The sequence below is a fragment of the Chlamydomonas reinhardtii genome, chromosome 17 (genome assembly GCF_000002595.2).
Source record: "Chlamydomonas reinhardtii strain CC-503 cw92 mt+ chromosome 17, whole genome shotgun sequence".
Classification (NCBI taxonomy): Eukaryota; Viridiplantae; Chlorophyta; class Chlorophyceae; order Chlamydomonadales; family Chlamydomonadaceae; genus Chlamydomonas; species Chlamydomonas reinhardtii.
Genome location: NC_057020.1, coordinates 4,101,413 through 4,126,949, shown reverse-complemented (window position 1 = coordinate 4,126,949; position 25,537 = coordinate 4,101,413). Strand labels below are relative to the sequence as shown.

The 25,537-nt window shown below is 63.7% G+C and overlaps 4 protein-coding genes across 4 annotated transcripts; 1 reads left to right on the top strand and 3 right to left on the bottom strand.

The window, feature by feature from the left end:
* Window positions 1–138: 138 nt before the first annotated feature.
* CHLRE_17g729600v5 (uncharacterized protein) lies at window positions 139–9,184 on the bottom strand. Its single transcript, XM_043072403.1, has 16 exons — window positions 9,000–9,184; window positions 8,613–8,909; window positions 7,791–8,533; window positions 6,887–7,440; window positions 6,654–6,689; window positions 6,082–6,400; window positions 5,887–5,992; window positions 5,552–5,660; window positions 5,218–5,358; window positions 4,577–5,062; window positions 4,060–4,391; window positions 3,773–3,884; window positions 3,433–3,561; window positions 3,188–3,315; window positions 2,242–2,995; window positions 139–1,991 (listed from the first exon to the last, which is right to left on the bottom strand). Exons 1-16 carry the CDS (start codon window positions 9,161–9,163, stop codon window positions 1,923–1,925), a joined length of 4,479 nt encoding a protein of 1,492 aa, XP_042914862.1. The 5' UTR covers window positions 9,164–9,184; the 3' UTR covers window positions 139–1,922.
* A 100-nt stretch (window positions 9,185–9,284) lies between these two features.
* On the top strand, window positions 9,285–14,913 carry CHLRE_17g729550v5 (uncharacterized protein). The gene is made up of 9 exons (XM_043072402.1): window positions 9,285–9,411; window positions 9,554–9,708; window positions 10,496–10,575; window positions 10,941–11,027; window positions 11,417–11,647; window positions 11,963–12,075; window positions 12,259–12,304; window positions 12,717–13,136; window positions 13,584–14,913. The coding sequence occupies exons 1-9, from the start codon at window positions 9,311–9,313 to the stop codon at window positions 13,896–13,898; spliced, it is 1,548 nt and encodes a 515-aa protein (XP_042914861.1). The 5' UTR covers window positions 9,285–9,310; the 3' UTR covers window positions 13,899–14,913.
* A 211-nt stretch (window positions 14,914–15,124) lies between these two features.
* On the bottom strand, window positions 15,125–16,704 carry CHLRE_17g729500v5 (uncharacterized protein). The gene is made up of 2 exons (XM_001697135.2): window positions 16,337–16,704; window positions 15,125–16,134 (listed from the first exon to the last, which is right to left on the bottom strand). The coding sequence occupies exons 1-2, from the start codon at window positions 16,511–16,513 to the stop codon at window positions 15,352–15,354; spliced, it is 960 nt and encodes a 319-aa protein (XP_001697187.2). The 5' UTR covers window positions 16,514–16,704; the 3' UTR covers window positions 15,125–15,351.
* Window positions 16,705–17,622: 918 nt separating this feature from the next.
* Window positions 17,623–25,444, bottom strand: CHLRE_17g729450v5 (uncharacterized protein). Its single transcript, XM_001697134.3, has 15 exons — window positions 24,866–25,444; window positions 24,583–24,784; window positions 24,165–24,384; window positions 23,681–23,984; window positions 23,334–23,481; window positions 22,944–23,095; window positions 22,403–22,737; window positions 21,900–22,046; window positions 21,621–21,741; window positions 21,082–21,251; window positions 20,592–20,749; window positions 19,920–20,129; window positions 19,479–19,556; window positions 18,968–19,164; window positions 17,623–18,836 (listed from the first exon to the last, which is right to left on the bottom strand). The coding sequence occupies exons 1-15, from the start codon at window positions 25,117–25,119 to the stop codon at window positions 18,803–18,805; spliced, it is 2,730 nt and encodes a 909-aa protein (XP_001697186.2). The 5' UTR covers window positions 25,120–25,444; the 3' UTR covers window positions 17,623–18,802.
* Between the last annotated feature and the right edge of the window lie 93 nt (window positions 25,445–25,537).

Sequence of the window (25,537 nt, the reverse complement as noted above, 5' to 3'; positions counted from 1 at the left end):
CAAGTCGGGGCACAGCTTCATGCGTGTTCGTGGCGCACGTCAGGCCGAACCCGCCAGCCCCCACAGCCCCCCCTGCCCGCACGCCTGCCCGCCAGTGGCGCGTAACCAAAGGTCCATTCGTGGATCATGCATACTTCATGCATGCACATGTTACAGGTTTGAACGAGGCAGAATTGGTCTCGACGTCTCGTTCATCGTCCCGGCGACGTAAATGTCTGCTGTCCATCCCTATCCAGCGACACCTCGCCACCATCTCCGTACTTACTGGCCTGCATCTCAACAGCTACGTATTTGAGTCCGTTGAGTATATTCTCTACAGGTGCGTGCATTATGCATCCAGGCCGCACACGAGCTGGTCCGCAGCAGTGTGCGGACACAGGTCGGGCACCGCCGCGCGCCTTTATTCATTGCCCACATCGCCGACACCAACCCAGACATGCATCTCTGTCGATCAATGTCTACGACATGCGAAGACCCGTACTGATCCACAGTTCCACACGACGCAAATCCAGCTAGGGCATTTGCTGACCTGCTTTGCGTTGCGGCACATGGCGCGGCTCCTGATCCATGCATTTATTCATCACACGCCGCTTCATCTTATCATCGTAAGCGAGTTTGACTCGCACACGACATAAAACATAGCATGGTGGTGATGCCGTGAGATAATGGATGCCAGCTGCCTCCAATCGCCGACGTTACCGGCACGGTATGCTGCTTAATGTTGTTACTAGCTATTGGATGACGTAAGGATGCATCCAGCAATGGGCAAGCCCATACCGTACCGCAGGCACCGACCCAGGCCGGGCATCACATGCGCCAAAAGACTATCTACATGCATGAACACACAAAGGCAGTACAAACACGCAGGCAGATGTGCCCAGTACGACATGTGGCCGCACAGGCCACAGACCATCTTGCGCGGCGCTGCTGCCTGCCCTGCCTGCCGCAGACGTCGAAATTGCCTAACAACATCGATCATACTGTACAAACAGGTGAAACAGCCGCGCCGCTTTTGGTGACAGTCCTACCGTACGGCGGTACATGAAAGGCAGCCCGTGCACCACACCATATCACACCCTGTAATACCGTACATTGACACCGACTCCGACATTAAGCCTGCTAGCAGCTTTCAGCGCATACGGTACGATATACGGCAAACCATCCACATAACTCAGCTATGCAGCAAAGCATTGACATATGCAGCGCCCCTGCCTGTGTGAGCTTACGGCCCGACCACACGACGCCACGTAACTGCTGCTGGCTGCAGCCGCACGAACCCCAAACCACACACCTGGCAGGCATGCCCTTCAGTAGTTGGCATGCACGCACTTCTCTGTTACCTGCTTGTCTGACTTGTATGTGGTATGTATTCCCATTATAATAAACACTCATCCGTAACTCATCAGGCGCGCCTTGTGGCTCTGGACACGTCGCGCCTTGGTGCATCCTGCTGTGCCATGCAGCAAACGCTCCTCTAGCTCTGCTGCGGCTTGATTCACCCATCCCGCGTTGCCATAACTACCGGTTCCGTACTGTGCATGTGCTGCAGCAATCTCTCCCTCGCATTGTGCCGGAGCCTTATTTGGATGCGCGTGGCCTCGTCTTGTGCGGCCCACCGCACTCTACACGCAGCGGCCTGGTGCCGGTCGCCAACAATCGCCCGTCCCGTCGCCCGACATTGCCCGCCCTGTCGCCCGCAAATGCCCGCCTTGTCACCCACACTTACCCGCCCAGTCACCCGCGTATGCCCACCCTGTCGGCCACAGAGCCTTGCGCTTGTGCGGGCTATCTGTAGCGGAGGGCGCGCCCGGACCCACACGCTAGCGCGCGCTCCACCGCGCTCTTCACGCAGCCACCCCGAAAGCCATGCCCTCGACCTGAAGGCCTTTCGTCGGACCCGCGCACACGTACGCTGGACAAACTCACAGCTGCAGCACAGCTCCGGGGCGGCTGCGCTCTTGCAGACTGAGGGCCAGATCCACCAGGTTCACCTGGGGGGCAGGGAGAGGGCGGAAGGGAGGACGGAGGGGAGGGAGGGGCAGGGAAGGGAATGGTGATGGTGGGGAGGGAAAGACGCCAAGGAAGGGGCGAGAGGCGTGGCGTGGCGCCGTGGGCCGGTGCGTGCGTGCGTTCGCACAGTGCAAGTGACAATCTTCCTCAGCACTATTATCGTATCGCCTTCTGGCAATTTAGGTGCGCTAGCAGCCGGGGCAGGACGTGCTGGACTCCCTTGGCCCTCACCTCCCCCAGCGTCACGAATCGGAGTTGCGGCAGCGGCGCGGCAGTGACCGTAGCAGCACCAGAGGCATCGGCCGCTGTAGTAGCCGCGTCTGCAGGCGGCGGCTGCAGCCGCGGCCGCTTGGCTGGCCGGCCGTGCTCCTCCGCCTCCTCCTCTTCCTCTTCCTTGCCCTCTGCAGCCGTCTGCTCCTGCTCCCGCTGCTGCTGCTCCTGCGGCTCCTGCACCTCAGCTGCAGCCACCGCCTCCGGCGTCGCGTTCTCCTGCGCCTGCTCCTGCTGCTGCTCCGTAAGTTCCTTCTCTCCTGCTTCCTGCCCCTCCCCTTGTGCTGCCTCCTCCCCCTGCTCCTCCTCCTGCTCCACCTCTTCCTGGGCAACCGGCAGTGCCCCGTACAGACCCACCAGCCCCTGTAGCGACCGCTGCAGCTGTAGCAGGCCCTCGTCGGCAGTAGCATCAACAAATGCTGCTGCTTCTGCGGCGGCGCCAGCAGCAGCTCCAATCTCCGCTGCACCGCTACCGCCACCGGCAGCTGCTGCCGCCGCCTCTGTCGCCGCCACCGCAGCGGCAGTGGCCGTCGTCGTGCCCCTGCCGCATGCTGAGGCAGGAGCAGCGGCAGGTGCTGTGGGCGGCGGCGGGATGGGGTGGGGCACGGGGCGGCGCAGAGCGGCGGCGGCGCGGCGCACGGCCTCCTCCCAGCTGAGCTGAGGTGGCGGCAGCGGTGGCAGCGGCTCTGGCGGCGCCAGGGCCCACTCCCAAGGCCTGTGACCGCGAAAGGGAATGGATGTGGCGGTGTGCACAGGCACAGTCCTCGTGTCCTCGAATGGTGCATGACTCGTGCACAACCGGGGACGACTGCATCAGCTCTGTCTGCGGGGAGGAGCAGGCGCTGCCAACCTTGCACGGCAACGTACTAGTAATGTGGCGACGGGTCGCACACATGTCCGCACTCACCTGTCGGCGCCTAGCGGCACTCCCTCAATGTCTTCCTCCTGCTCCTCGCCCTCCGCATCCGCATCTTCATCTTCATTTGAGTCCACCTCCATGGCGTCATCGGGCTTGTCGCCCGTCAGGCGCCGAATCTGCGAATGAGGCAGCCGCATGATTACAAATAACAAACCCAAAGCCGGCATAACACCCAGACGTAGACAGGTCTTACACACGCAGGGGTGTACCCACTACCGCGACCCCGCACGCACCTCCTCTTCCATTTCGGCCAGCACGCGTGCCTCGCTCAGGGGCCCGCCAGCGGCGGCGGCGGAAGCGGCGTTGTGTGACACCAGGCGGCGAACGTCACCCTCCAGCTGTTCGCAGGCGTAGCGCAGGACCTGTGTGCGCGTGTGTATACGTGCGCGCGTGCGCGTGTGTGAACAGGAGGGTTACTCATTCCCAACCCATCTCAGGCTGGCATGCAGCCACTCGGGGTTTTTGTGATTTACTGGGAAGGGCGGAACCCCCCCCCCACTTCCTTAACTAGTCATGAGTGTATCCCCCCCCCCCCCCCCACACACACACACACACACGCACACGCACACACACCTTGTGCTGCTCCCGGGGGTTGGCCAGCCAGGGTGGCGGCGCCGCCAAACCCAGCGCCGACAGCCCCGCCGCCACCCGGGGGCCGCGAGAGCCCTCGCCCATGTACGTCCACCTGCGGACGGTTGGTGGTGGTTGGCTGGTGGTTGGCGGTAGTTGATGGTAGTTGGTGGTGGTTGACTGGTGGTTGGCGGTAGTTGGTGGTAGTTGGTGGTGGTTGGCTGGTGGTTGGCGGTAGTTGGCTGGTTGCAGGGGCTTAAAGGCCTCAGGTTGAATTGCTGATCACTCACCGGTTGGGCTCGGGCGGCGGCGGTGCGCCCTCCAGTCTCGCCGTCTCCACGGCCGCCCGGTGCAGCACTGCCGCCGCGTTGTAGGAGGAGATGCGGCGGGGGTCAGCGGCAGCTGCCGGCGGCTGCTCACCGCGCGGCCCAGCGCTGTTGCTGCTGCTACTGCCGAGCCTGACGACGTCGGTGATACTGCTCGTAGCAGCAGCAGCAGCAGCAGCAGGCAGCGGCGGCAGTGCCTCGACCCGGCCCGCCGCCACCGCCTCGGCTGTAGCAGGCTCCACGCCGGCCGCCACCAGCAGGGGCGCTACTGCCGGCATCACCTGCCCGGCCGCAGCCTGCTTGGTCGGGTGATCGGGGCGGCACCAAAGCACAGTGGTAATCAGGAGAAGGAGGTCGGAATGAGCCCTTGGCGACATACGTGCCAGCTATCGCCCACCTCCTTCGCGCTCTGCGCGCTAGTGCTGGGCCATGGTTTGGGATTGGATCAAACTCCCACCCTTAACCCGCCACCAAAACCCACCATGTCGCCAGCCGCCAGGAAATGGAGGAACTCGGGCGGCGGCGGCGCCCACATCCCCGCCGCAGCGGTGGCGCCGCCGCCACCATGACTGCCTCCGGGCCCCTCCGCACCGCCACCACCGCCACCAGCCACGCTGTTACCACCGCCACCGCTTGCAGCGGCCACACCCGCCGCCGCTTTCCCTCCATGCTCCTCCTCCTCTTCCTCCTCCTGCTGCTGCTGCAGCTGCTGCAGCAACTGCCGGTGAAGGGACCGCTGCCGCTGCGACAACGACATCGCCCAGCCCGCGGTGGGGAAGTAGCGCCGGCGCCGTGGCTCCTGTGCCGGCGGCTGCTGCGGAGGCGGCGACAACTCGCCGCCATCACCGTCAACACAGTCGTTGAACGGGTTGTGAGCCGCCGCTGCGGGTCCGGCTGCCGCCATTCCTGCCGCCGCGCCCGGCCAGCCGCAGCTGCCGCCAGCGCCAGTGCCATCAGTGGGCGGCCCCTGAGGTGGAGGTCACAGGTGAGTGGGTGTTGCGCGGCATTCAGCCGTGTCAATTAGGCACGCACATATTACATGCACAGGTACAAGCTACACTACTACGGCACCCCCAAGCTTTGGTCCCGGGCCAAAGGCCAGAGGCAAGCCCGGAAACCGACCTGTGCCTCATCCTGCTCCTGTGTCTGCTGCCACTCGCCGCCGCTGCTGCCGCCGCCGCCGCCGCCGCTGCCGCCGCCGCCGCCGCCGCCGCCGCCGCCGCCGGCCACCAGGCGCTCGAGTCGTGACATGACCGCGTCGTGCTGTGGGGTGAAGGGGGAACGGTGGGGGGGTTTGATGCGATTTAAGGTTTGATGGCCAAGCCCCAAAAAGGGGGGTTAGCCGTCTTTGCGAGACGTGGGAGGGGTGAGTCAATTCCATGACCAAAACAAGCGGAAGGAAGGCATGTAACGGTGGGGACGTGCGGTCAGGGGTCAACGCTGGAGACCACCTCACCCGGCGCCTCAGCTGCTCTGACACGCCGCCCGCCCACAGTTCCGAGTCGTCAGCCGGCAGGTCGTACCAGCGGGAGCGCAGCAGGCGGGGGCCCTCGTGCGGGTCCCACCTGGGGAGTGTGTGTGTGTGTGTGCGCGCGCGTACGTGTGTGTGTGTGCGTGTGTGTGCATGTGTGTATTTTGTGTGTTTGGGGATGTGGGTCGACCGGTACAGTGCGCAAAGTTTGTAAAAAGGTACATGGGCAGACATGGAGCAGTAGGTACGGTAGATCAAGTCAGGAAAGTGGAGGAGCGTGCTTTCGTGCCGTAAGCCACCGTGCAAACCCACGGACCCACCACTCCCGCCAGTTGCCTTCCAGCAGCCTCAGCCCCAGCCCGCCGCCGCCATCCTCGTCGCCTCGCGCCGGCGGCAGCATGCGCAGCAGCAACTCGCGGTCCTCATCTGCACGCAACAACATTTATGTACAAAGTCATACTCACTCGTGCAGCGGCAGTTTGCTCAGGCATAACCACCTGTCCCCGCTTGCTTACCGTCAGCAGCCAGGCTCAGATACTCAGACCGCAGCATGTCTACACCTCCACACGCCGCCGCCGCCGCCGCACCCGCCACCGTATCCGCCACCATTGTGCTGCCGCCGCCGCCTGCGTCAGCAGTACCCCGCCGGCGGCTGGCCGCATCGCGCGGCACAGCCTTCGCGGCGGCTCCGCCGCTGCCATTGCCGCGAGCCCCTGCTGCTACTGCCTCTATCCCTTCCTCCTCCATCTGCTGCTGGTACTGCTGGTGGGGGTCTTGTTGCAGCTGTTGCAGGGGCTGGGGTTCGCCCGCGTGGATTAGGTCCAGCAGAGCTTCCTGTCAGGAGAGGACGGGGAGGATATGGGGGCGGGGGTAGCGGGAATGGGATGGGGGGTCAGTGGGGTGGGGTGGAAGGCGGCAAGTCGGTGGCGACGACAGCTCCGAGCTTGTTAGCGGCACACGACCCGCGGCAGGGCTGCACTCGCTTCATTGGCATCTCCCAGAATCTCAGTGAACAAAGGATGTTGCTATCAAGGAAGTTCCGTGTAAAAAGGCTGGTACAGCAAGGCTGTTGCGCCACAACTCGCACCTGCAGCGCAAGCTCCTCTTCGGGCCCAATCAACGCCTGCAGTGTGAGGGCCGATGCGTGGATCGGGGGGGGGCGTCCAAGGCAAACGCCAGGGCGAGAACTACAGCGAAATGCATGCCGGGCTTGCCGCTGATAAACTCGGCGCCCTACCACCTACTTTGGCCAACTTGTAGCACCATAACAACCGGATGCCCCGATGACAGCTTCCACCCGCCCTCCACCGCCACACCTACCTGCAGCCGCCGTGCGCCCCGCAGAGCAGGCGGCGTGCTGGCCCCCGCGGTGTGGCGCGGCTGGGCGTCAGCAATGGCTGTCCGTGCGCCACCGGCAGCCGACAGCGGCGCCGTCAGTGGCGCCGCCTCTGGCTGCTCGCCTATCGGCGGCGCGCCCATGGCTGCCACCGCCGCCATTGCTGCAGTCCGGCTGCTGCTTGTAACAGGTCCCAACGTCGCCGCAATATCAATATGCAGGGCTGTGACGGGGGTGACCGCCGTCGGCTGTTGCTGGTCCCCACCCACGCCGCCTGGCTCATCCGCAGGCGGACCCTGTACCACACCCGCTGCGCCCTGCTGACGCCGTGGGAGGCTAGTGGCGCGGCTGCCGCTACCGCCGCCGCCGTCAGCGCCGCCGTCTGCCCCGCTGTCGTGCTGCTGCGGCGATGGCTGCTGCTCCGTGGCCTTGGCCGTGGCCGTGGCCACGTGGAGGGGGCGGAGGTGGGGAGATTGCAGCAGCCAGTCGCTGTCACTGTCGCCGTCACTGGCCGCGTCCGACCATAGCACCTCGGAGTCTGTTGCAGCAAGATGCGTGAGCACATACGTGAACACAGTCGTAAGCTGTGTGCTCGTCTTCTCCTGCTAGTAATCCCGATAATCTGGAGAGCGGCCACCAGCCGCAGGCGCACACACACACACACACACACACACACACGCACACACACGCACACAAACACACTCTCCTCACACTTGCACGCACGCACAGTGTCGAACCCTGTCCCCTTGTGCTACGGTATCTTCACACAACTCATCAGACCCGCAGAGGCAAGGCAGGCGCCATGACCCACCCACATCTGCCCTTGGCTGTGACATTCCGGCCCCACACACCTCACCCCACCCCCGCCCGCTAGCTGTTCCCACTCACCCTCCGTGTCGCCCCACTCCCCGCCGTACATGCTGTTGTAGCTGCTACTGCTACTGCTGCCGCTGCTGCCACCGGCGCCGTCCTCGCTTTCCGGCGCCTCCAACCCGGTCACCGCCTCGCCCTCGCCTGCACTTGCTTCTTGAGCCGCCGCCGCCGCCGCCGCCACCACCTCCGCTGCCGCAGCCTCCGCGTGCGCAGCCGTATCAGCTGCTGTTGCGGTGGCGCCGACAAGGTCCGGCAGAGCGCAGTCCGCCTTATCCTGCTGCACCGCCGCTGCTGCCCCTGGCCGTGCTGCAGCTGCCGGGTCGACTGTCGCTACAGCTACAGCGCCTCTGCCCGCCGCCGGAGGCTCCAGTGTGCCGTGGTCTTGTCCTCCCACGCCCGCCAACCGTGACGCCTCCAGCAACGCTTGCCCCGTCTGCTGTACGTCCGCAGTCGCAGCCGCCGTCACCCCATCTGCAGCGGCTGCTGCAGCGTCGGAGCCGTGCATGGGTGGCAGTGCTGATGATGGCGGCGGCGGTGCAGCTGGCACCGTCGGCCTTCGTGGGCGAGAACCAACAGCGGCACCGCCGCCCGCACTACCGCCCTTGCCGCCATTGGCATGGATATGGTCGCTTCCCTGGCCGCCCCTGCTGCCGCCAGTGCTTCCGGCCCCGCCACCTATCAATGGCGCCGCTGCAGCCCGAGCAGCAGCAGGCGGCCCGTCCGCGGCCGGCTCAACCGGGAAGTTGAGCTTGGCGGCCCTGCAGGAGGAAAGAGCCGGCTCAAGCGGATGTTTGACAAGTTGGGGGTCGCCTGGGACTGGGACTGAAAACCACTCACGCGCCGTGGAGCCTGCGAGCAGCGGCGTCGTAGGCACGCGCGGCCTCCTCCTGGTTATCGAAGTAGCCGAGATGTACTGTCTTGCCGGCGTCGCGTATCTTTGCCATCCATTTCCCCTTTCCCTTATGCCATGTCACGCCCCGGTACGACGACGCGCCCGAGGCGTGCTTCGCTGCGGTCTGCTGCCACGAGTGAATCAGGTTCTCCACGCTCGCAAACTCGTCCAGCTCAGCGCGCCGCTCCTCAGACAGCGGCGCGTTGAGCTGTGCCGCATCGCCGCGCAGCTTGTAGACGATGCTGCAGGCAGGCAGGGAGGTGGGCCACGGCGAGACCTCGGCTTTCAGGGGGCTCGTGGGGTTTCCCGCCCAAACTCCGCCCCAAACTTACGCGTCGTATTGCTCCGCCGCATCCTCCTCGCGCTCGCAGAGGGTGCCGTGGAGGTTCTTCCAAACTCCACCAGTAATCTTGACTTTGTACTGAGCCTGCCATTTCTTTCTACGTTTGTCCCAGCTCACGCCCCGGTACCTCGACTTTCGCGGCGCTTCGTCCATTCCTAACTTACTACTGGGTTCGAGTACTAGCATTCATGTGAAGACATCAATGATTTTCAGGCCTTGCTTATTGCGCCAAATGCAGCGTTGGACAACCGAGCTAGGCAATGAATGCTAAGAAAATTCCAAGACTATAGCTGAGGCGATATGTCTGAACTCAACTACTCGGGCAGCAACGGAGGGCGCGGCGCCAAGGGAAAGGCCGCGGTGGACTATGCCGGTCAGCAGGCGCCCTACCAGCGCAACCGGTGCGCCCCCTAGTCATCAATGCCTAACACAATGGTTGCATCGCCCTCCAACCCTTTCTGCTTTGACCGCTCGCTCCGGCCCCGCGCCACTTCACCCACCCATCCCTGCCCGCACGCCCCACTCCGACCCGCCGACAAACAGTCGCGACGCCGAGCAGTGGGCGCGTGCGGCCGCCGACAACGTCGTCATGGCTCGCAAGCTGGCCGATATAGGTCGCGAGCCGCCCGCGGGCTTCCATGCGCCGGGGGGCTACAAGTCGGTGGCGGGGGGGCAGCAGGCGCGGCAGCAGCGGGGAGGTGCGTTTGAGGGGATGAAAGGCGCAGGTGTTGGAGAGACGGGGGGCCTAGGTAAGTTCGTAGGCGGTCGGCCGTGTGGTCGCCAGTTGCGGCACAGGCGGTGGGGCCCCAACTGCAGTGTGGGCTCATGGGCCATGGGTTAGCCGCCAGCCGCCGTTTCGACCGTGGGTTGGCGTTTAGTGGTTCGGCAGAGATGAGAGGGGCCCCGCTCGGGTGGCATTACGAAAGAGGAGCGTGGGTGAGTGCACTGCAAGCATAAGCATGTTAAACTGTGCTGTCTGCTAACCTTTGCGGTGAAGTTCGGCGGAGTTGGTGTGTCGTGAGCCATGGTCCGCAGGGGAAGGAGTTCGCGGCAAGTGACTATGGGAAATTCTGAATGCGTGCGTGCGTGGGGTAGAGGCATGGCGGCTGCGGGCGGGTGGGCGGTTCAGGTGTCGCAGGGGCGTTGTGGCGTGTGTGGGCGGTTCGGGTGCGCATCGAACAAAATCCAAATCGTAGATTGGGTTTGACATGGACTTCATGCCCCCTCCACATTGCGTACGTCGTTCACACACACGACCAGCCACCTGCGGCCCTCGCTGTCACCTGACACGTCACCTGACACGTCACCTGACTGTTCACTCCCATGCACCTGTTGACCCCTTGTGCTTCGCTAGTTAACCTTGGTTTGGTTTACTGGGCTGGTATTTACAAACACACACACACATACATACACACACATACACACACACACACACACACACACACACACACACACACACACACACACACACACACACCCCTGCAGGCAAGCCCCAGAGCGCCATGCCGGAGACCCTCCACTACGTGCCGCCCACACCTTGGCCGCCTACCGAGCCGGCACACGAGGTACGGGGGGAAATGGGGGGAGGGGGGCAGCCGTTTCTGTGGCAAACTGAGTGATTAGAACACAAGTATGAAATGCCGACGTCCTGAAGGAACAGCAGGAACACGCCGTTGTCCGTTGACGGGAGGGGGGGGTGAAAGCGGTAGGTGCACGAGGTTGACGTGGGGGAGCGGAGTTGCAGAGAATCAAACCCATATGTGCCTGGGCCAAAGTAAGAGGAGTGCAGGCGCGGACAAGGAGGGGATGGCGGTGGTGGCACATATCGTATTAAAGTGGCCGACATTGACGTTCTGGCCTCATATCCGCCCCGCCCTCACTTCCTAAATAATCATGCATGTAACCCCTCCCGTTGCCCCCCGCTCCGCAGCCCGCCCGGCGCTCCAAGGCCCAGCGGGAGGTGGCGCAGGCGAATGGCAAGGTCGCTAGCAAGCTGCGAGACATCTACAAACACACAGTGAGCGGATTCATTATTCCAGTCATTGGCATAGGCATAAGAGCGCTGAACTGCTGATCGCACAGACACGTACCGCCCTGCTTTGTTTTCCTTGTTAACACAACAAGGCTGCTCTTGTTCAGGGAGGAAGTCTTCGCCGGGCCGGGACGTCCGTGGCATAGCGCGAACCCATACTACGCACGCACACATACACACACACGCACACACACCTGCCTTTCCTTGTGCTTTTTACCATACACACCTGTCCAACACGCAACACCTAACCCAGTGGCATCTGCTGCATCCTCACATGGTCGGCTTAGCACTTGCCTTGCCTCTTCCCATCTGCAGACGCGTGTTCCGCTTCGCCGATTGCCGCATGCCCTTCCATCCTTCCCATCTTTTCGCAGCCCGACTCCTTCCTCGAAAGGAGTAATTTGGGTCGCGGCTTTGACTGCAACGACCGCTGGGCGCTCCGTACGGCGCTGTACGAGGCGGGACAGGCAGGTACGGCAGGCAGCGGCGGCCCGGCGGCGGGCGCGGCGCGCGCGCCGGCGGCGGTGGTGGGCGGCGACGGCGCGGCGGCGGCGCGGTCGGCATGGGGCTCGGCGGCGGGCGGCCACACCCTTGACATGGAGCAGGTGGGGAGGGGAGGGAGAGGGGAGGCTGAAAAGGGGGACGGGATGGCTGGGAAGAGGGAGCCGGGGGGGCCGTAGGGAGGGGGGCGATTGTTTGCGTACCGTCCTAGAAGGGGACAAGCACAGGCGCTCAGGCAGTCAAGAGGACAGGGAGTCAAGGACAGACCGAGCGTGTGTCGTTGTGCACCGTATGGGCATTTTGCGCTTGACCCTAACGGGTAGACGGGGAGGGGGGCACCCAGCAGTCCATCGGCTTACCTAAGCAACACCGGGAACCCACCCACCCCACGCGACCCCCACCCAATCCCTTTTGGTCAGGCCTCGGTGCCCAAGTCCCTGGGTGTGGCCTCCTGCGGCGGCTGCGGCGCCAAGTGCTTCTATGCGGCGGACGGGCCGCGGCTGTTCAGGTGCAGGGCGTGCAAGGCGGCGTGGTGAGTGGCGGCGCGTGTGTGAAAGGGGGGGGCGGGGCAGCGGGGAGCTGCGGGAGTGAGTGGGAGCGGGAGGGGAAGGAGGGCAGTGGCTGCAAATACGGGTATCTCGGAAGGCCACTATTAGGCCACCATCACCACCACCACCACCACCACCCACTCCCACCGCCAACCGCCGCCGAGCAGGTACTGCTCTGAGGCGTGCGCCAAACTGGACTACACCTCACACAAGGCAGGTGGCGGAGCTGTGTGTGTGTGTACGTGTATGAAAGAGCACAAGGAAAACATTACGCGTAGGACGTACGTGTGTGTGTGTGTGACGTTGCAGTTACCATGGACTCACACCCCAACCCACACCTAACTCCACTCACCCAACTCGTTCGACCCTCAAACTCCATTCACCTCATCCACCACCACCCAAACACCATTCACCATCGCCCAACCCGCACCCGAACACACCCAACCCGCACCCTAACCCGCCAAACCCACCACCACCATCACCTCCCCCCGCCCACACACACGCACCCAACCCATCCCGCACCCCCCCCCCTACCCTTACGCACACGCCTATGTTGTCTACTTCGCTACACCTCTCTGTACCAATCTTTGCAACCCCCTCTCCACATGAACGGCTAACCTCCCAGGCCGCGTGCAAGTACGTGACCACGGGCCACTGGGCCCCGGGCGGCATGCGGCCGGCGGAGGAGTGCTGGGTCAACAACGCAGCAATGGCGGTGGTGCGGCGGGAGCTGCAGCTCCGCAGGGCTGTAGCAGGAGGCGGAGGCGGCAGTAGCGCCCCCGGCACGCCACGGTCCGGGGCAGTAGCAGCAGCAGCAGCAGGAGGAGGGGGAGGGGGCTCGGGCCGGGGTTCTCCGGCTGTTATGGGTGCAGGCGCGGGCGGCGGCGGCGGAAGCGGCGGCGCGCGGGGGCAGGTGCGGCCTGCCAGTGCCGGCGGCCGATCTGGGTCGGGCCCAGCGGCGGCGGCGGCGGCGTCAGGCTTCAGCCCCACCAAGCGTATGTCGCTGGTGGGCGTGGCGACTGGCGTGCCCGAGATGGATGACCAGGTGGGCGGCAGGGAGGGAGGGGTTGTAGTACCAGCCCAAACAAAACCGAACCTAATGCAACTGAGCGAGGAGGAGAGCGTGGCCTATGCTTTGACAACGGACAACGGGGGGCAGCAGGCAGGGGAGGGGGGCGGGGTGTTTGCACCATCCTATGAGGAAACGCGCGGGGGGAGGGGTGGGGCGAGTGGGGAGGAGGGGAGCGGTGATAAAGGTGCTCGCGGGGAGGCGGTGCGGCAGGTGCGAGGGATGCTGCTCGAGGAGCTGCGCCAATGCGGGAGAGGTGGGTGTGTGGGTGTGGGGAATGAGTGCGTTGTGGGTCGGGGCTGAGGTGGCCTCAACCCCTCAACACACTTTCCACTTCATCCACGCACACACACACACGTTCTCTCTTCGTTTTGTTCTTTAACACACACACGTTCTCTCTCTCACACGCACACGCACACGCAGGCTCTGGGCGGCGAGGTGGAGGTGCTGTTTGAGCTGCAGGCCAAGTACGGCGCCCTGCGGCGGCGCGAACTGGCGGCGGAGGCGGAACTGGCTGACGTGGAGCGGCGGGCGGAGCAGGGGCTGGACGGGCCGCGGCCCTGCATGTTCACCATGCAGCGCTTCGCGGGGGAGGGCAAGAAGAAGGGCGGGGGAGGGGGGGCGGGAGGAGGGGGAGGAGGGGGAGGGGGCGGCACGCCACGGCGGCCGGCGTCTGCGGGTCGGACGTACAAGGCGGATGCGCGGCCGGTGTGGAAGGACACGGCCAGCTTCTTGTAGGGGGGTTTACAGTCATGCTTAGCTACGAAGTGAAGTTGTCGCCATTGGTACAGCGGGGGGGGAGAGGGAAGGGGGAGCAGAACTGCAGAAGGGAGGAGAGGTGAGGTGAGGAGAGGAGAGTGTATCAAGTGGAAGAGGCGGCTTGCCATGCGGTGGTGCAAGAGTGAGCGCATCGTGAGCATTCATGGAAATGGGTGTATATCAAGGCATTGTATGAGCTTAAGTACGGAGAGGACAAGTGGTAACCCCCCCCCACACACACACACGGATGGCGAAGTGCGTGGTGGTGGGCTGGTGGCGTTGTGCGGATGTGCCATATGGCTGCTGCACGGGGTGTGGCTGCACGGTGTGCGTTGCTTGGCAGCTCCCCGTTTGTTTGCTGTGGCGGCTTGTGACCTGGCGTGCACCCGGTGTGTGGAAGTCTGGGACGAGAAGACTGGCATTTGCCCTAACGCTGCTTTGCGCACACCCACCATCCAAGTGAATCCATGACACGTGACCCCACGGTGTGATCCCCAAACAATCGTGAACCGGTGGCTGGTGTGCGGTGACTTGTACTTTGCGACCGAAGTGTGACTTCTGACTTCTGAGGGACCGGCAGTACGGCAGTGTTGTACAAGGGGTTGTACAATGGCTGTGTTGTACAGGGGTGCGGTGACCATCTGCTGGAGCTTGGACCTTGTTGGACATTGCGGAGCGGCATGAGGGAAAAGCACTGACCCGTTGGGCGGGTCCATAACTCCCCGTCGTTAGGCTTGGGTATATGAATGCTGATCGCACAGATTCACACCCGTCAACAGACCCCAGGTGTCGGTTGCAGGCTCTCAGGTTTTGGGTGGGCGAGGGCCGTGGGCGGGATTGCGCCGCCTGACGCCAAAAGCTCCTGGAATGCAGACAGGGGCACGGGAGGCGGCGCAGGAACGGGGCAGCGGCAGGGCGGGGCGGCGAAGGCCGCGGGGGCGTCCTTTTGGCGTGAGAGACAACTTTGAATGCAGTTGTGTAAGGCACCACCGCGCCTGTTCGTTCCATTCCCACGGGCTACAGGCCACGGGCCGCGGGGGCAGTAGTGAGGGGCCCGGGGGTGGCACACCAGCAAACCACCACACGTGCTGTCCACACGCACAGTACCCATGCCGCCGCCCTGCGAGGGCGTGTGAGAGCCAGTGCCCCGCACAGCTGCACGACCTCTTCACCACCGGCTCTGCAACCAGACGACTCTTCTTATGTTACGTCTTGCTTTACACCGCCGCGGCTCAGCTCACAGTGCCGTACCGTACTCCATGACACCAAGGCCAAGCGGCCCACATACGTATAATTAGGGTAGGGTACGTCATCATGCATCAAATTGCGTTTGTGTCCAAGGATTGTCTCCACACACACACACACACACACACACACACACGCGTCGAGGGATACATCCTCCCCCTGGTCCGCCCACACGCCCCGGGCCCCGCTATCTCGCGCCCCCGGTGGCCTTCACCGCCAGCCAGTGCGCCGAGCCGCCCGACATCGCAAACACACCCGACATCGCGTCGTCGGGCACATGCTGGACGTAGAGGTGCCCGCTGCTGCGCCCCCACACAACCACCTTGCCACCCTTGATCAAGTCCATCGCAAATTCGCTGCCAGCCGCAATGCCAACCACGTCACGCATCGCCACATCCGGCACGTTGTTGGGCCCTGCGGGCGGCGGCGCAGGGTGCTTGCAGCTCTCGGCTGCACAGGATGCGCCGACCACGTTTGCCAACACCGCGCCCCAGGCCACGACTGTGCCGTTTGCCAGCAGTGCCAGGGAATGCTGGTTGCCCGCCGCAATCGCCACCGCGTTCTGTCGTGCGTCGAGGCTCACGTTGACCGCGCGAAGCGACAGGTAGGCCTGGAACATCCCCCGCCGGCCGCCCCACGCCACCACGGTTCCGTTGTCTAGCAGCACCAAGTTGTGGTCCCAGCCAGCCGCAATGGCCTTGGCACGCAGCACGCGGGGGAGGGGGGCGCCGCTGCTGTTAACACCAATCGGCAGCAGCAGCCCGGGCGGCGGCGCGCGGTACCACGTGGAGTTGTCCGAGTAGTTGCGGACAGGGCCCCACTCAATGATGCTTCCGTTGTTGAGGAGTGCCATGGAGAACCCGCCCCGGCCGGCGGCGATGGCCTTGACTTTGGTCTTAGACTTGGGCCCCAGTATGGGAGGCAGAGTATCAGTTCCATTGCCCAGCAACTTGAGCGTCCAGAACACGACCTGTTTGGTTCAGGATGTTGTGAGACAGTGTGGGTTTGTGGGAAGCGGCATCACACAACGGCGTTTAGCGAGAGGACGCTCGACAGCCGGACAGTCTGGATGCAACAAACCAGCACTTACACACATGCACACGCACACACGCAACACACACACACACACACACACACACATATGCAGTGCTAGCGGTACACGCGATGCACACCTTGCCGGCCTTCGTGAGCGCCAGGGAGTGATCTTCGCCCGCCGCCACCGCCACTACGTTTCTCAGGCTCTTGGGCTGTAGGCGCTGGGAGCTGAGGTCGGGGAGGGTGTAGCCGTCGTATGACGAGTTGGCGGGCGGCCACTCGATCACCTTGCGCGACTTGCCCCAGATTGCCATGGAGTGAACTGTGGTTGTGTATGCATGTGTTGGTGCGCGAAACGCACAAGTAAGGGGGATTTGAGCGTGCATAAGCGCGGGCGTCGGGTGTCGTGTGTGCCGGCTGCATGCGCCGCAGTGCGGGTGCAGGGCCGAGGAAGCTTGCGGGTGCTGGGCAAGGTGCGTGCCGGGGTACGGCACCGACGCTTAGTTCCCAGATGTTGACAGTGGCATCTGCTCACAAAGATGACAGTGCCATGGGTTCACTCCATGGTAACCACGGCAGCGCCGACGGCACGCCGCGGTCAATACAGCCGCAGCCGCAGCAGCAGCAGCAGCAGCGGCAACGATGCCGTGGACTCACTTTGGCCTGCCGCCACGCCCCACACACCCGACCGGGTCTCATTTGGCACGTTATCCATCTGGGGGACGTAGCCGCCCAGGTAGTTGCCCCCGTACACAATCACGCGGCCCTGCTGGGGTGGGGGCGCCGCTGGAGGGGGCGGCGATGCTGCGCCGACCAGGCCTGTGGGTGTGAGTGCGTGGCAGCGGTCAGGCAGTCAGGCAGGATAGGCAATCAGACGGTCAGGCAGGCAGTTGGGCAGGCAGGATTGGCAGGCGGCACGTTCGTTATGGGCCAGCAGGCACCACGTTGTCGGTGTATTGCAGTAGATACGGTAGGCGTGGAGGGCAGCATCGAGCTTGTAATGCGCTGCGTTGCTGGGAGCGAGCTGCGCACGAAGCCAGCTCGGAGGATAGGCAGGGTGTGTGCCTTCGCGCTTTGAATGTGTGTGTCAGACACGTGATGACGCCGCGCCCCCCCTCGCTCCCCCGCGCGCGCAGTCGCTGGGGCCTAGGGCCAGCAGGGCGAGGAGTGCTGCGTGCGCCAGCGGCAAAGGCACCGCCACGGCCCGCACGCACTTCGCAGTATTCGATTGGTTCGGTCTGTACGTCATTCTGCGCGAGGTTTCTCCGCACTGGATTGGCGTTGGACCCCCCCCCGCACGTCCAGCATGCATAGTTGGCACTGGGCAGCCCCTGCCACAGCCCTGAGTAGTCGCACGCAAGGCCTGAGGCTGAGGGACTTGCACGGCCCTCAAAGGCAGTTCGGAATTGGCACGGACAGGTAGGTACTTCGTGGCAGACGGAGCAGATGCAGTCGCATGTGTGTTTACGCATGTGTGTTCAGAGCCCCACCGCGGCGCAATCAGTCAGCCCATCCCTGCACCGAACGGATCCTGGGAGAACACTTTTACAGCGCTCACACAATCCCCCTGGCAACCTCCATGCCCCACTCGCGCCCTAATACCCCACTCCCCCCTGCCATGCTCGCCAGCGCCCTCCTGACAAGCCAAATCAGATTGAAACAGCATTGAGCCTGTGAAGCCCTAGTCAAAATCATCAATCATCATGCCCTCTCCCGTGGGCCTGCCTCCTCGCTTCATTCGTCTTTCTCCTCCCCCGCCACCCAGGTCACATAGCATAGCAGCCGCAATCCACGCTTCGCTCATGCTCTCGGCCCCTGCCTCTCCCGCAAAGCCTCGCTGCTCCGCCTACTTGTTAGCCTGCATGTTGGCGCGGCTCGAAAACGCGGCGTGCATTCGGCCACCTCCTTATCATCACGGCGGCGCTCCCGCGCCGCAACCGTCCGACGCCGCGACCCCACGAGGGCCATCGCGTTGTTTTTGCACATCCATGCAGGGTTCGGCTCGCCCCGTCTCGTCTACTCCTCATAATACTCATAAGCACTCTCACATGCACTCTCACACGACACGACCTTCACCCCACGCTTGCACCCCTTATACCCGACACAAGGTGCAATGGCGGCTAAAGAGCCGGGACTACGAAGGCAGCATTCATGGACTGGTATGAACACAAATACGGTAGGTCAAGACTAAAGCACACACGCAGCTCGCCCCCGCACTTTGCAGCATCACGTGCCCTGCAGGCTGTTCTAAACGCGCGCAAGTCCTTCCTCAAGATAATCACGCCAAGCGTTGCCGGTTTCCCACCCCTCGCCAGGCAAACACGGTCACACCCTGGTTCCAGCAGACAGGCAACGATGCACGTAATTTTCACGACTACCACAGCCAAGACTTTATCCCCCGGCACCTACATCCCACGAAGCAGCCCATGCACCGACCCAGTCTGCCCTTTGCACAGGACCAGCACCCATCCATTTCAAGCCCTTCTGCTCGCGCCCGTCACTGGTCCGGTCACTTTCTTGTTTTTAGTCGCTACGAAATTCCACACAAGCCCGTGTCTCGGGCACTCACTTTGTGGTGCTACCAGGCCATGTGGTGTTCAGGCTCAGTGGTGGCCGCTGCGGCCCTGCTCCGGGTCGCTGTGGACAACACAAACGAGGGCGGGAAGGACAACCGCGTCAGCAGCAGCGGCGCGGCACATCTGTACGGTATGCAAACATGGCAGACACGGGCACATCCCACAAGCTGCCCCGCTCCCCCTCATGCTCACCCGTGCCCGTTCTCCGCGTGCGCGCCGTTCTCTCCGGCGCTCGCGACGGCGCTGCTGCTGGCGCCGCCGCCGAGCAGGCGCGACAGGAAGCCCACGGAGCCGATGCCGCGCAGGTGCTTCATGAACTTGTTGTTCTGCGGCGGCTCCGCCATGTGGCTCATACGCCACCATCCGTGCCCGGCGGCGTGGTCCAGGTCCTGCGGGGTTGGGGCGTGAAGGGCGGAGTGAATTCACAGTCGTAAGTGGCCGCCGACCACTTGTAAGTGGCGCCTTGCAGTAGGAATACCGGGTGCTACCCGGTAACTGGAAGGGGTGTTCCAGGCAGGATGGCGACCAGGAGGCTGCGGTGCGCACCACGCGCCCGCCCGTTCGCACCATCAAGCCCTGTACCCGCTCTTGCTCTTCCACGCTGCCCTGCCCCGCACCCATGCCTTCACCCTGCCGCCTGGTGCCTCCTTCCGCCCCTCCACTGCCGCCGCCGCCGCGGCCTGGCCCCGCTCTGCCCCCTCACCTTGCGCGTGATGATGCCAACCACGTGGTTGTGCGCGTCCACCACCAGCAGGTGGCGCAGGCCCAGGTTCAGGAACACCTGAAGGGGGCGGAGGACCCATGCATGATGATTCAGACAAGATGATGTTGACAGGTTGCGGGGCGGGGGAGGGGGGAGACACACAGGCAGGGGGCGGCGGCGTTGGGGGTGGGCGTTCATGTGGTGAACCGAGTGGTAAAGTCACAAGTGCGAAGTGCCGACGTCCAGTGGCGGTGCTGGTGAGTGGGTGAAAGCAGGCATGCTGCAGGCCTGAGCAAGGCGAGCATCAGCGTTCTGGTTGATGGTGCATGTCACCTAAAAAGAATCGAGACGACCTACTCGCAACCATGTGACCCCCTTCTAGTCTAGCCACCACCCCAGTCGCCCACCCGGTCATCCCCACCCCAAGCAACAGCCGCGCACCTGGTGCGCGCGCGCCGCGGAGCAGTCCTTGCGGATTGTGAGGGGGGAGCGGTTCATGTAGGGGCGCAGGTCGATGTACAGGTTGGACAGGTCCAGGGTGGTGGAGCCGGCGTGCACGCCGTCCAGCTTCAGCTCGTCCAGCGGCTGTGCGGTGGCGCTGATGTAGCGCGCGTGCGTGAAGTAGCGGCGGAAGAAGGTGCGCATCTCGGTCTGCGGAGTGGGCGGGCGGGGGGACATGTGAGTTGTTGGGAGGCTGTGCGCGGCGTCCCTGCATCCGGCTTCCGAGTTCCTACCGCCAGGCTGTCAGGCAGGCCCGTCCACCCACGACACAGATGCCGGTGGTGCGAGAAGGCGCCCCATCCCAGTTTCCCCGTCCATTGACGGCTCCTCTGCCCCCTGCCCTGCCACGCCCGCATGTGCCTGCTGTGCCCGGCCTCGCACCTCACCCACTCATCCCAGCAACCCTCCCCCCCGCTTTTTCCCTCGTTGCCACCCGTCTTCCATGGACGGCTACACCCGCAAAGGACGGTTAACCATCCCCTCGCGCTCGCGTCCCTTGGATCCCTTGAAGGGGCTGGGGAAAAACGGCAACCCCCCCTTACACCCGCAGCCTCCATTGTTCATGGACGGTTCCCCCGCCCTTTCCTCCCGCCCCTGGCGCCTCCGCCGTACCTCCAGGTCCAGCTCCTGCTGCTCGCTGTAGTCGCGGCCGATGGGGCGGCCGTCCGCGTCGCAGAAGTGGCGGCGCTGCAGCAGCACCAGCAGCTGGCTGCGCAGGATGACGCCCTCCAGGCGGCCGCTGGTCAGCGCCTTCTCGGCGTTGCTGATGTCTGTGGGTGTGACAAGCAGGAAGTGCCGTGTGGCATTGCTAATGGGTCGGGCACATGTGGTTTGAACCCGAGCCAGGCAACACTCTTCAAAGAAGATAGCCACAAATTTCACGGGCTTCGGCGAGCACAGGGCTGCCCCCCGCCCACCGGCCCTTTCTTGCCCGGCTCTGCTTCGCACGCCTCCCGAACAACTCCCCCCCCCGGCCCTGGCGCCCCACCGGGCGCACCTCCTGCAGCATGCAGCCCCCCTGCCCCTCCCACAGCCCCCACCCAACCCCCACCCACAGCCAACAAGCAGCCACGCCCCTCCCGCTTCCGCTCTGCCTGCTCACCGGCCGCGCTGCTGCTGTGCGCCAGGCCCACCAGCGCCTTGGTGCTGGGCAGCTCGCCGCCGCCGCCGCCGCCGTCCTCGTCCTCGGGCTCCTCGTCCGCAAACACCGGGAAGCCGTTGTGGGTGGTGGTGCGCATCATCTCCAGGATGCGGGACACGGGCGTGATGGTCCTGCGGGGGGGGTTACATTCGTAATCATTCAAGGAGTGAAGGCGTAGCCAGGAACCGTAGTATAGCAGGCGCGTTGTTACCGATGTCCGTGGAGGCAGCGGGACGGGCGGATGTATACACGTCGGCAAGGCATCAGGATGGGGCCGGGAGCGTGCAGGGCCATACGGGCCAACTCGTGTTGGGTCGGCCAATCTCAGTGCTCATGCAACGGGTCCGTGCGGCTGCGCATATGGGTTTGGCCCCGCACCGAAGACTCCGTCCGGCGAAGTCGGGGCCCACGCCCCTACCTGCCCATGCCCGCATACCGCTCCCCAGCATTGCTGCTCCACCCAGCCACCCTCACTGCTGGGTTGCTGAGGCTGCGCGCACCTGAAGCCCACGACGCCGGTGGCCATGATTGCCTCCGCCGTCAGCGTGAACAGGCGGTGCGGCGGCTCGTCGCGCAGCATGTACACGTTACCAATGCGCTCCAGCTCGGACTCGTACACACCTGCGTGTGTGCATGTGAGTGGGTTTGGGTAAACTTTGCGGAAGTTTGTGATCCATAAGTTGTCATGCGTAACGTACCAACCCATCATGCTTGCGGCGCTGTTTGGCACGCGCCCAGCTGCCTTTACAAACCCCCCGCCTAGAAACTGGGCTGCTCACCGTCGTGGTGGATGTGGTGGGCGACCCAGTTGGCCACGATAACCGCCAGAATCACACCAATCAGGTAGTCGATACCGCGCGTGCCTTCCACCACTAACACCACGAGTGAGATGGCAGATCTGAACACACCCGCAAGCACTCCGGTGGCTGCACAGCAGGAAAGCAGGGGGCGAACGTGACGGCGGCGAAGAATGTCAGCGCGGCTTGGCGCGTGCCGTGGGCAGCCCGTTGCGCGTACCCTGCGACTCCTGTTGATGATGGTTTGTCCTGGTGCTGCGCCCATTCATCCAAAACCCCAAACCCATGCATCCCAGCTCTGCTAAGTGGCCTTTCCTTCATCCACCATCTGCCTGCGCCCTTCCTTCCCTCCCGTTCCCGTACTTGTCCCGCCTCCGCCCTCTCTTTGCCCCCTGCCCTCCCCTCCGCCCTCCCTATGCCCCCTCCCCTACCCCCCTCCCCGTGCCTTCCCACGCCCCCGCCCCAGCCTGCGCGCCGCGCCTCACCCGCCAGGATGGCGTACAGGCCGGGCATGATGTTCCAGGCTGGCAACCACAGGCGCAGGATGAGGCCCCAGAAGCAGCCCCAGCTGGCGCCCAGCAGGATGGACGGCATGAACAGGCCGCCGGGGATGGCCAGGCCAGCGCCCACCGACATGAGGCCCAGGTAGATGGTGGCGAACAGCGCCAGGCTGCCAATGGAGAAGGGCGGCGTGTACTTGTCCTCCTCCACGTCCACGGTGTCGTCGTGGCCCACGGAGAAGAGCTTGATGATGGTGTGGTGCTGGGAGGACAGGAACATGGTGGCCAGGTCGTTGTACTGGCCCTCCTCGCAGTTGAACCTGTGCATGTGGGCGTGCGCAGGTGTAGGCGAGGCAGGAAGGCAGGGTTGGGGTGAACGGTGGGCAGCGGAAGGCGGATAGGCCGTGCAGGGTCGGGCTGGCTGGGCTGGGCGATTGCGTGTGCCCCAAAAATAGCCCGGAGAACGTGGTCGAGCTCGACGCGGAAGCGCTGTGTGCCCAATATAAAACGCCCCCGCGCCGCGCACCTGAGGCCGTAGCCCTCCTCCTGCCAGCCCTCGGGGAAGGGCTTGCACATGCCCGCCGCCCAGCCGAAGAAGTGGCCCAGCAGCGACACCAGGAACACCAGGCCAATCACCTCCAGGATGCGCAGCACGTGGCGCGTCTTCACGGCACGGACCTGCAGACGTTCACAGTATTATAAATGTGCGCAGTTACAACTCCCGCTTTGAAAGCTTACTGGTGGTCGTGCCCGCTAGCCTGTGAGCTAGCTGGGTGTGTTTCGAATGACTGAAACCCTTGCTCATGCCGGGCACGTCGGCCATGTCCCATGCCGCTCGCCTTCCCTCCACCTCTCCGCCAGTGCCCCCGGCGGTCCTTCCCCTCCCCCGCCCCGCAGCAAGAAGCTCGCGCCGCACCTTCCACAGCCACATGCGGAAGCTGTTGAACGCGGCTCCCAGCAGGCCCGCCATGCCGCTGTTGATGATGAGGAAGGGCAGCTGCATGAGCCAGTCCTTGTTCTCCATAGCGCGCAGGCCAGTGAACGCAATCATGCCGTGCTGCGCGCTGCGGGGTGAAGAGGAGCAGGCGAAGGCAGGAGTTGATGGCTTAGCCGCGGTTGGTCCCAACATGTTTACTCCATGACATAGCTTTGGGGTGTTGCCTTTGCTACCTGGCCCAGGTGAGGCACGCCCGTAGCCGCACCCGCCCCGCCACCACCCTGTCGCAAGACCCCCTCCTCCCCGCGGCGCCCCATGCATCGCACCTGCGGTTCATCAGCTGGATGGTGAAGGTGGACAGCGTGGCGGCGATGAAGCAGCGCCAGGCGGTCTTGCGCGACCAGAACGAGCAGGCCTCCTCCATACTGAACAGCACACCGCCGACGGGGGCGCCGAAAGCCGCGCTGATGCCGGCCGACACACCGGCGGACACAAACTCACGGTGGTCCGAGTCGGACACGATCTCATCCAGAATCTTCATCTTCTCCTTCAGGTTGAAATCGTGCCCGCGGCGGCTGAAGCAGCTGAAGCAGTTTGTAAAGATGCTGAAGATGCCGCCGTCCATGCACTCTGTTGTATCGTGCGTAGCAAACACACACAGCATGGACACGTGAAGCCTGGCCCTCCCGTCAGCAAGTTTGCACGCACAGGCCGGAACGACGTCCTACACGACGGTATGCGTAAGTGACCTAACGCCAACCCAAATGGCCAATGCGGCCAGTGCTCAAGCACGCAGGCGAGCCGACTCACTGCACTCGATGTAGGTGATGCAGGAGGCCACGCAGGCGCCGATGTGGACCATGGGTCCCTCGGGACCCATGGGCAGCGCCGCGGACACGGCGCACACGGTGCCAAGGAACTTGCTGATGAGCGTTTCGAAGCGCAGCAGGTTGGGCACGTGGTTGCCGTTCAGGTACGCCATGACCAGCGTCACACCAGCACCAGCCGACGCCGGCGCCCAGTATTGCACCTGTTGGTGACCAGACATGAAAGAGAATGGGCGTTGATTATTGAGGCAAAAGAAAGGGTGGCAGGCGTGTGCTGGTGCGGGTTACCAGGAAAACGCGGGGGCAGTGTGGCCCAGCGGCTGCCAGGCTGGCGGCGGGTGGGGCACGGTTGTAGGGGGGTTGGCCGCAGGACCAAAAAGAAACTCGCCGAGGCCACGCACCAGCGCCGTCGCGGCGGACACCAGAACGCTTCCAATCAGCCAGAAGAGCAGGAAAGACACGAACCAGCTCTTGTCCTCGATGACGCCAAGCTTCCACTCAGTGATGGCGCCGGTGAACTTTGACAGGAAGACCGCAAACAGGCCGGTGATAATACCCGTGGACACAGTCACGAGCATCTTCGCCAGCGTGTGGCCCGTGTACCTGCAGCGAGCGCGCAGGCAACGGTCAAGCTTCACGTACGCAAGACCCTGGCCCTGAAATCATCGCCCCCCTTCTACTCACCCATAGAGCTTCTTCTTGCCCTCCTTGCGCGACTTCATGCGGTCATAAAACAGCTTGTTTTGAATGGGCTCATAGTCCAGCGATTCGGACACACGGCCGGTCGCTGCGACCTTGGTCCCCAGAACTTTGGAAAGAAAGGAGGTCGCCGGCTGATACTGGCCCGGAGGCGGCCGTGGGTTGGCAGCGTGGCTACGCGTGAACGTCACGCTGCGCCCCAGCATAGGCGTCTCATCCTCGTGACCCTGGTGCGCCATCTCTCTGAGTTGCTGCAATTGGCCGCAGGAACGCCTTGCGTCCAAAGACTAGGAATTCGCTACGAGCAGAGCAGCATTGCCATCCGATTATTTTGTATTAGGGCTGCCGCGTTGACCCAAACCAGCCAGTTTGGAAAGTCGAGCTGCATGGGCGGCGATTAGTGTCCGACGACTGAACCCTTTCGTGTATCGGTCTTCCCCGCTTGATGATATACGGCCATCATAGTTGCAACGTTGTGCCTCAGGTCGATGCCATTGCCAGGAAGTCGCGGTTTTGCTGTCCAAGGACTCCAAAAGCTCGCAGTTTTCTAAGCAATTGAGAAGGCATTTATTTTGATGGATGAGGGGGGAGTAACATTTGCTTATGGGTTGTCCTGGGGTGGCACCGTGGGCGGTGTACGATGGTGTCGAGCACTCG

Bases quoted from the DNA above. Each gene is read 5' to 3' on its own strand.
- CHLRE_17g729600v5 (XM_043072403.1), bottom strand. From the start codon at position 9,163: ATGGACGAAGCGCCGCGAAAGTCGAGGTACCGGGGCGTGAGCTGGGAC. The intron at 5,359-5,551 runs GTGAGGTGGTCT...TTCACCCCACAG, and splicing joins CAGAGCAGCTGAGGCGCCGG to CACGACGCGGTCATGTCACG. The intron at 5,063-5,217 runs GTCGGTTTCCGG...CCTCCACCTCAG, and splicing joins AGGAGCAGGATGAGGCACAG to GGGCCGCCCACTGATGGCAC.
- CHLRE_17g729550v5 (XM_043072402.1), top strand. From the start codon at position 9,311: ATGTCTGAACTCAACTACTCGGGCAGCAACGGAGGGCGCGGCGCCAAG. The intron at 9,709-10,495 runs GTGCGTTTGAGG...ACACCCCTGCAG, and splicing joins GGCGCGGCAGCAGCGGGGAG to GCAAGCCCCAGAGCGCCATG. The intron at 12,076-12,258 runs GTGAGTGGCGGC...GCCGCCGAGCAG, and splicing joins AGGGCGTGCAAGGCGGCGTG to GTACTGCTCTGAGGCGTGCG.
- CHLRE_17g729500v5 (XM_001697135.2), bottom strand. From the start codon at position 16,513: ATGGCAATCTGGGGCAAGTCGCGCAAGGTGATCGAGTGGCCGCCCGCC. The intron at 16,135-16,336 runs GTGTGCATCGCG...TGAACCAAACAG, and splicing joins CGCTCACGAAGGCCGGCAAG to GTCGTGTTCTGGACGCTCAA.
- CHLRE_17g729450v5 (XM_001697134.3), bottom strand. From the start codon at position 25,119: ATGGCGCACCAGGGTCACGAGGATGAGACGCCTATGCTGGGGCGCAGC. The intron at 21,252-21,620 runs GTGCGCGCAGCC...CCCCCCCCGCAG, and splicing joins ACCGGCGTCGTGGGCTTCAG to GACCATCACGCCCGTGTCCC. The intron at 20,130-20,591 runs GTACGGCGGAGG...CCCACTCCGCAG, and splicing joins AGCAGGAGCTGGACCTGGAG to ACCGAGATGCGCACCTTCTT.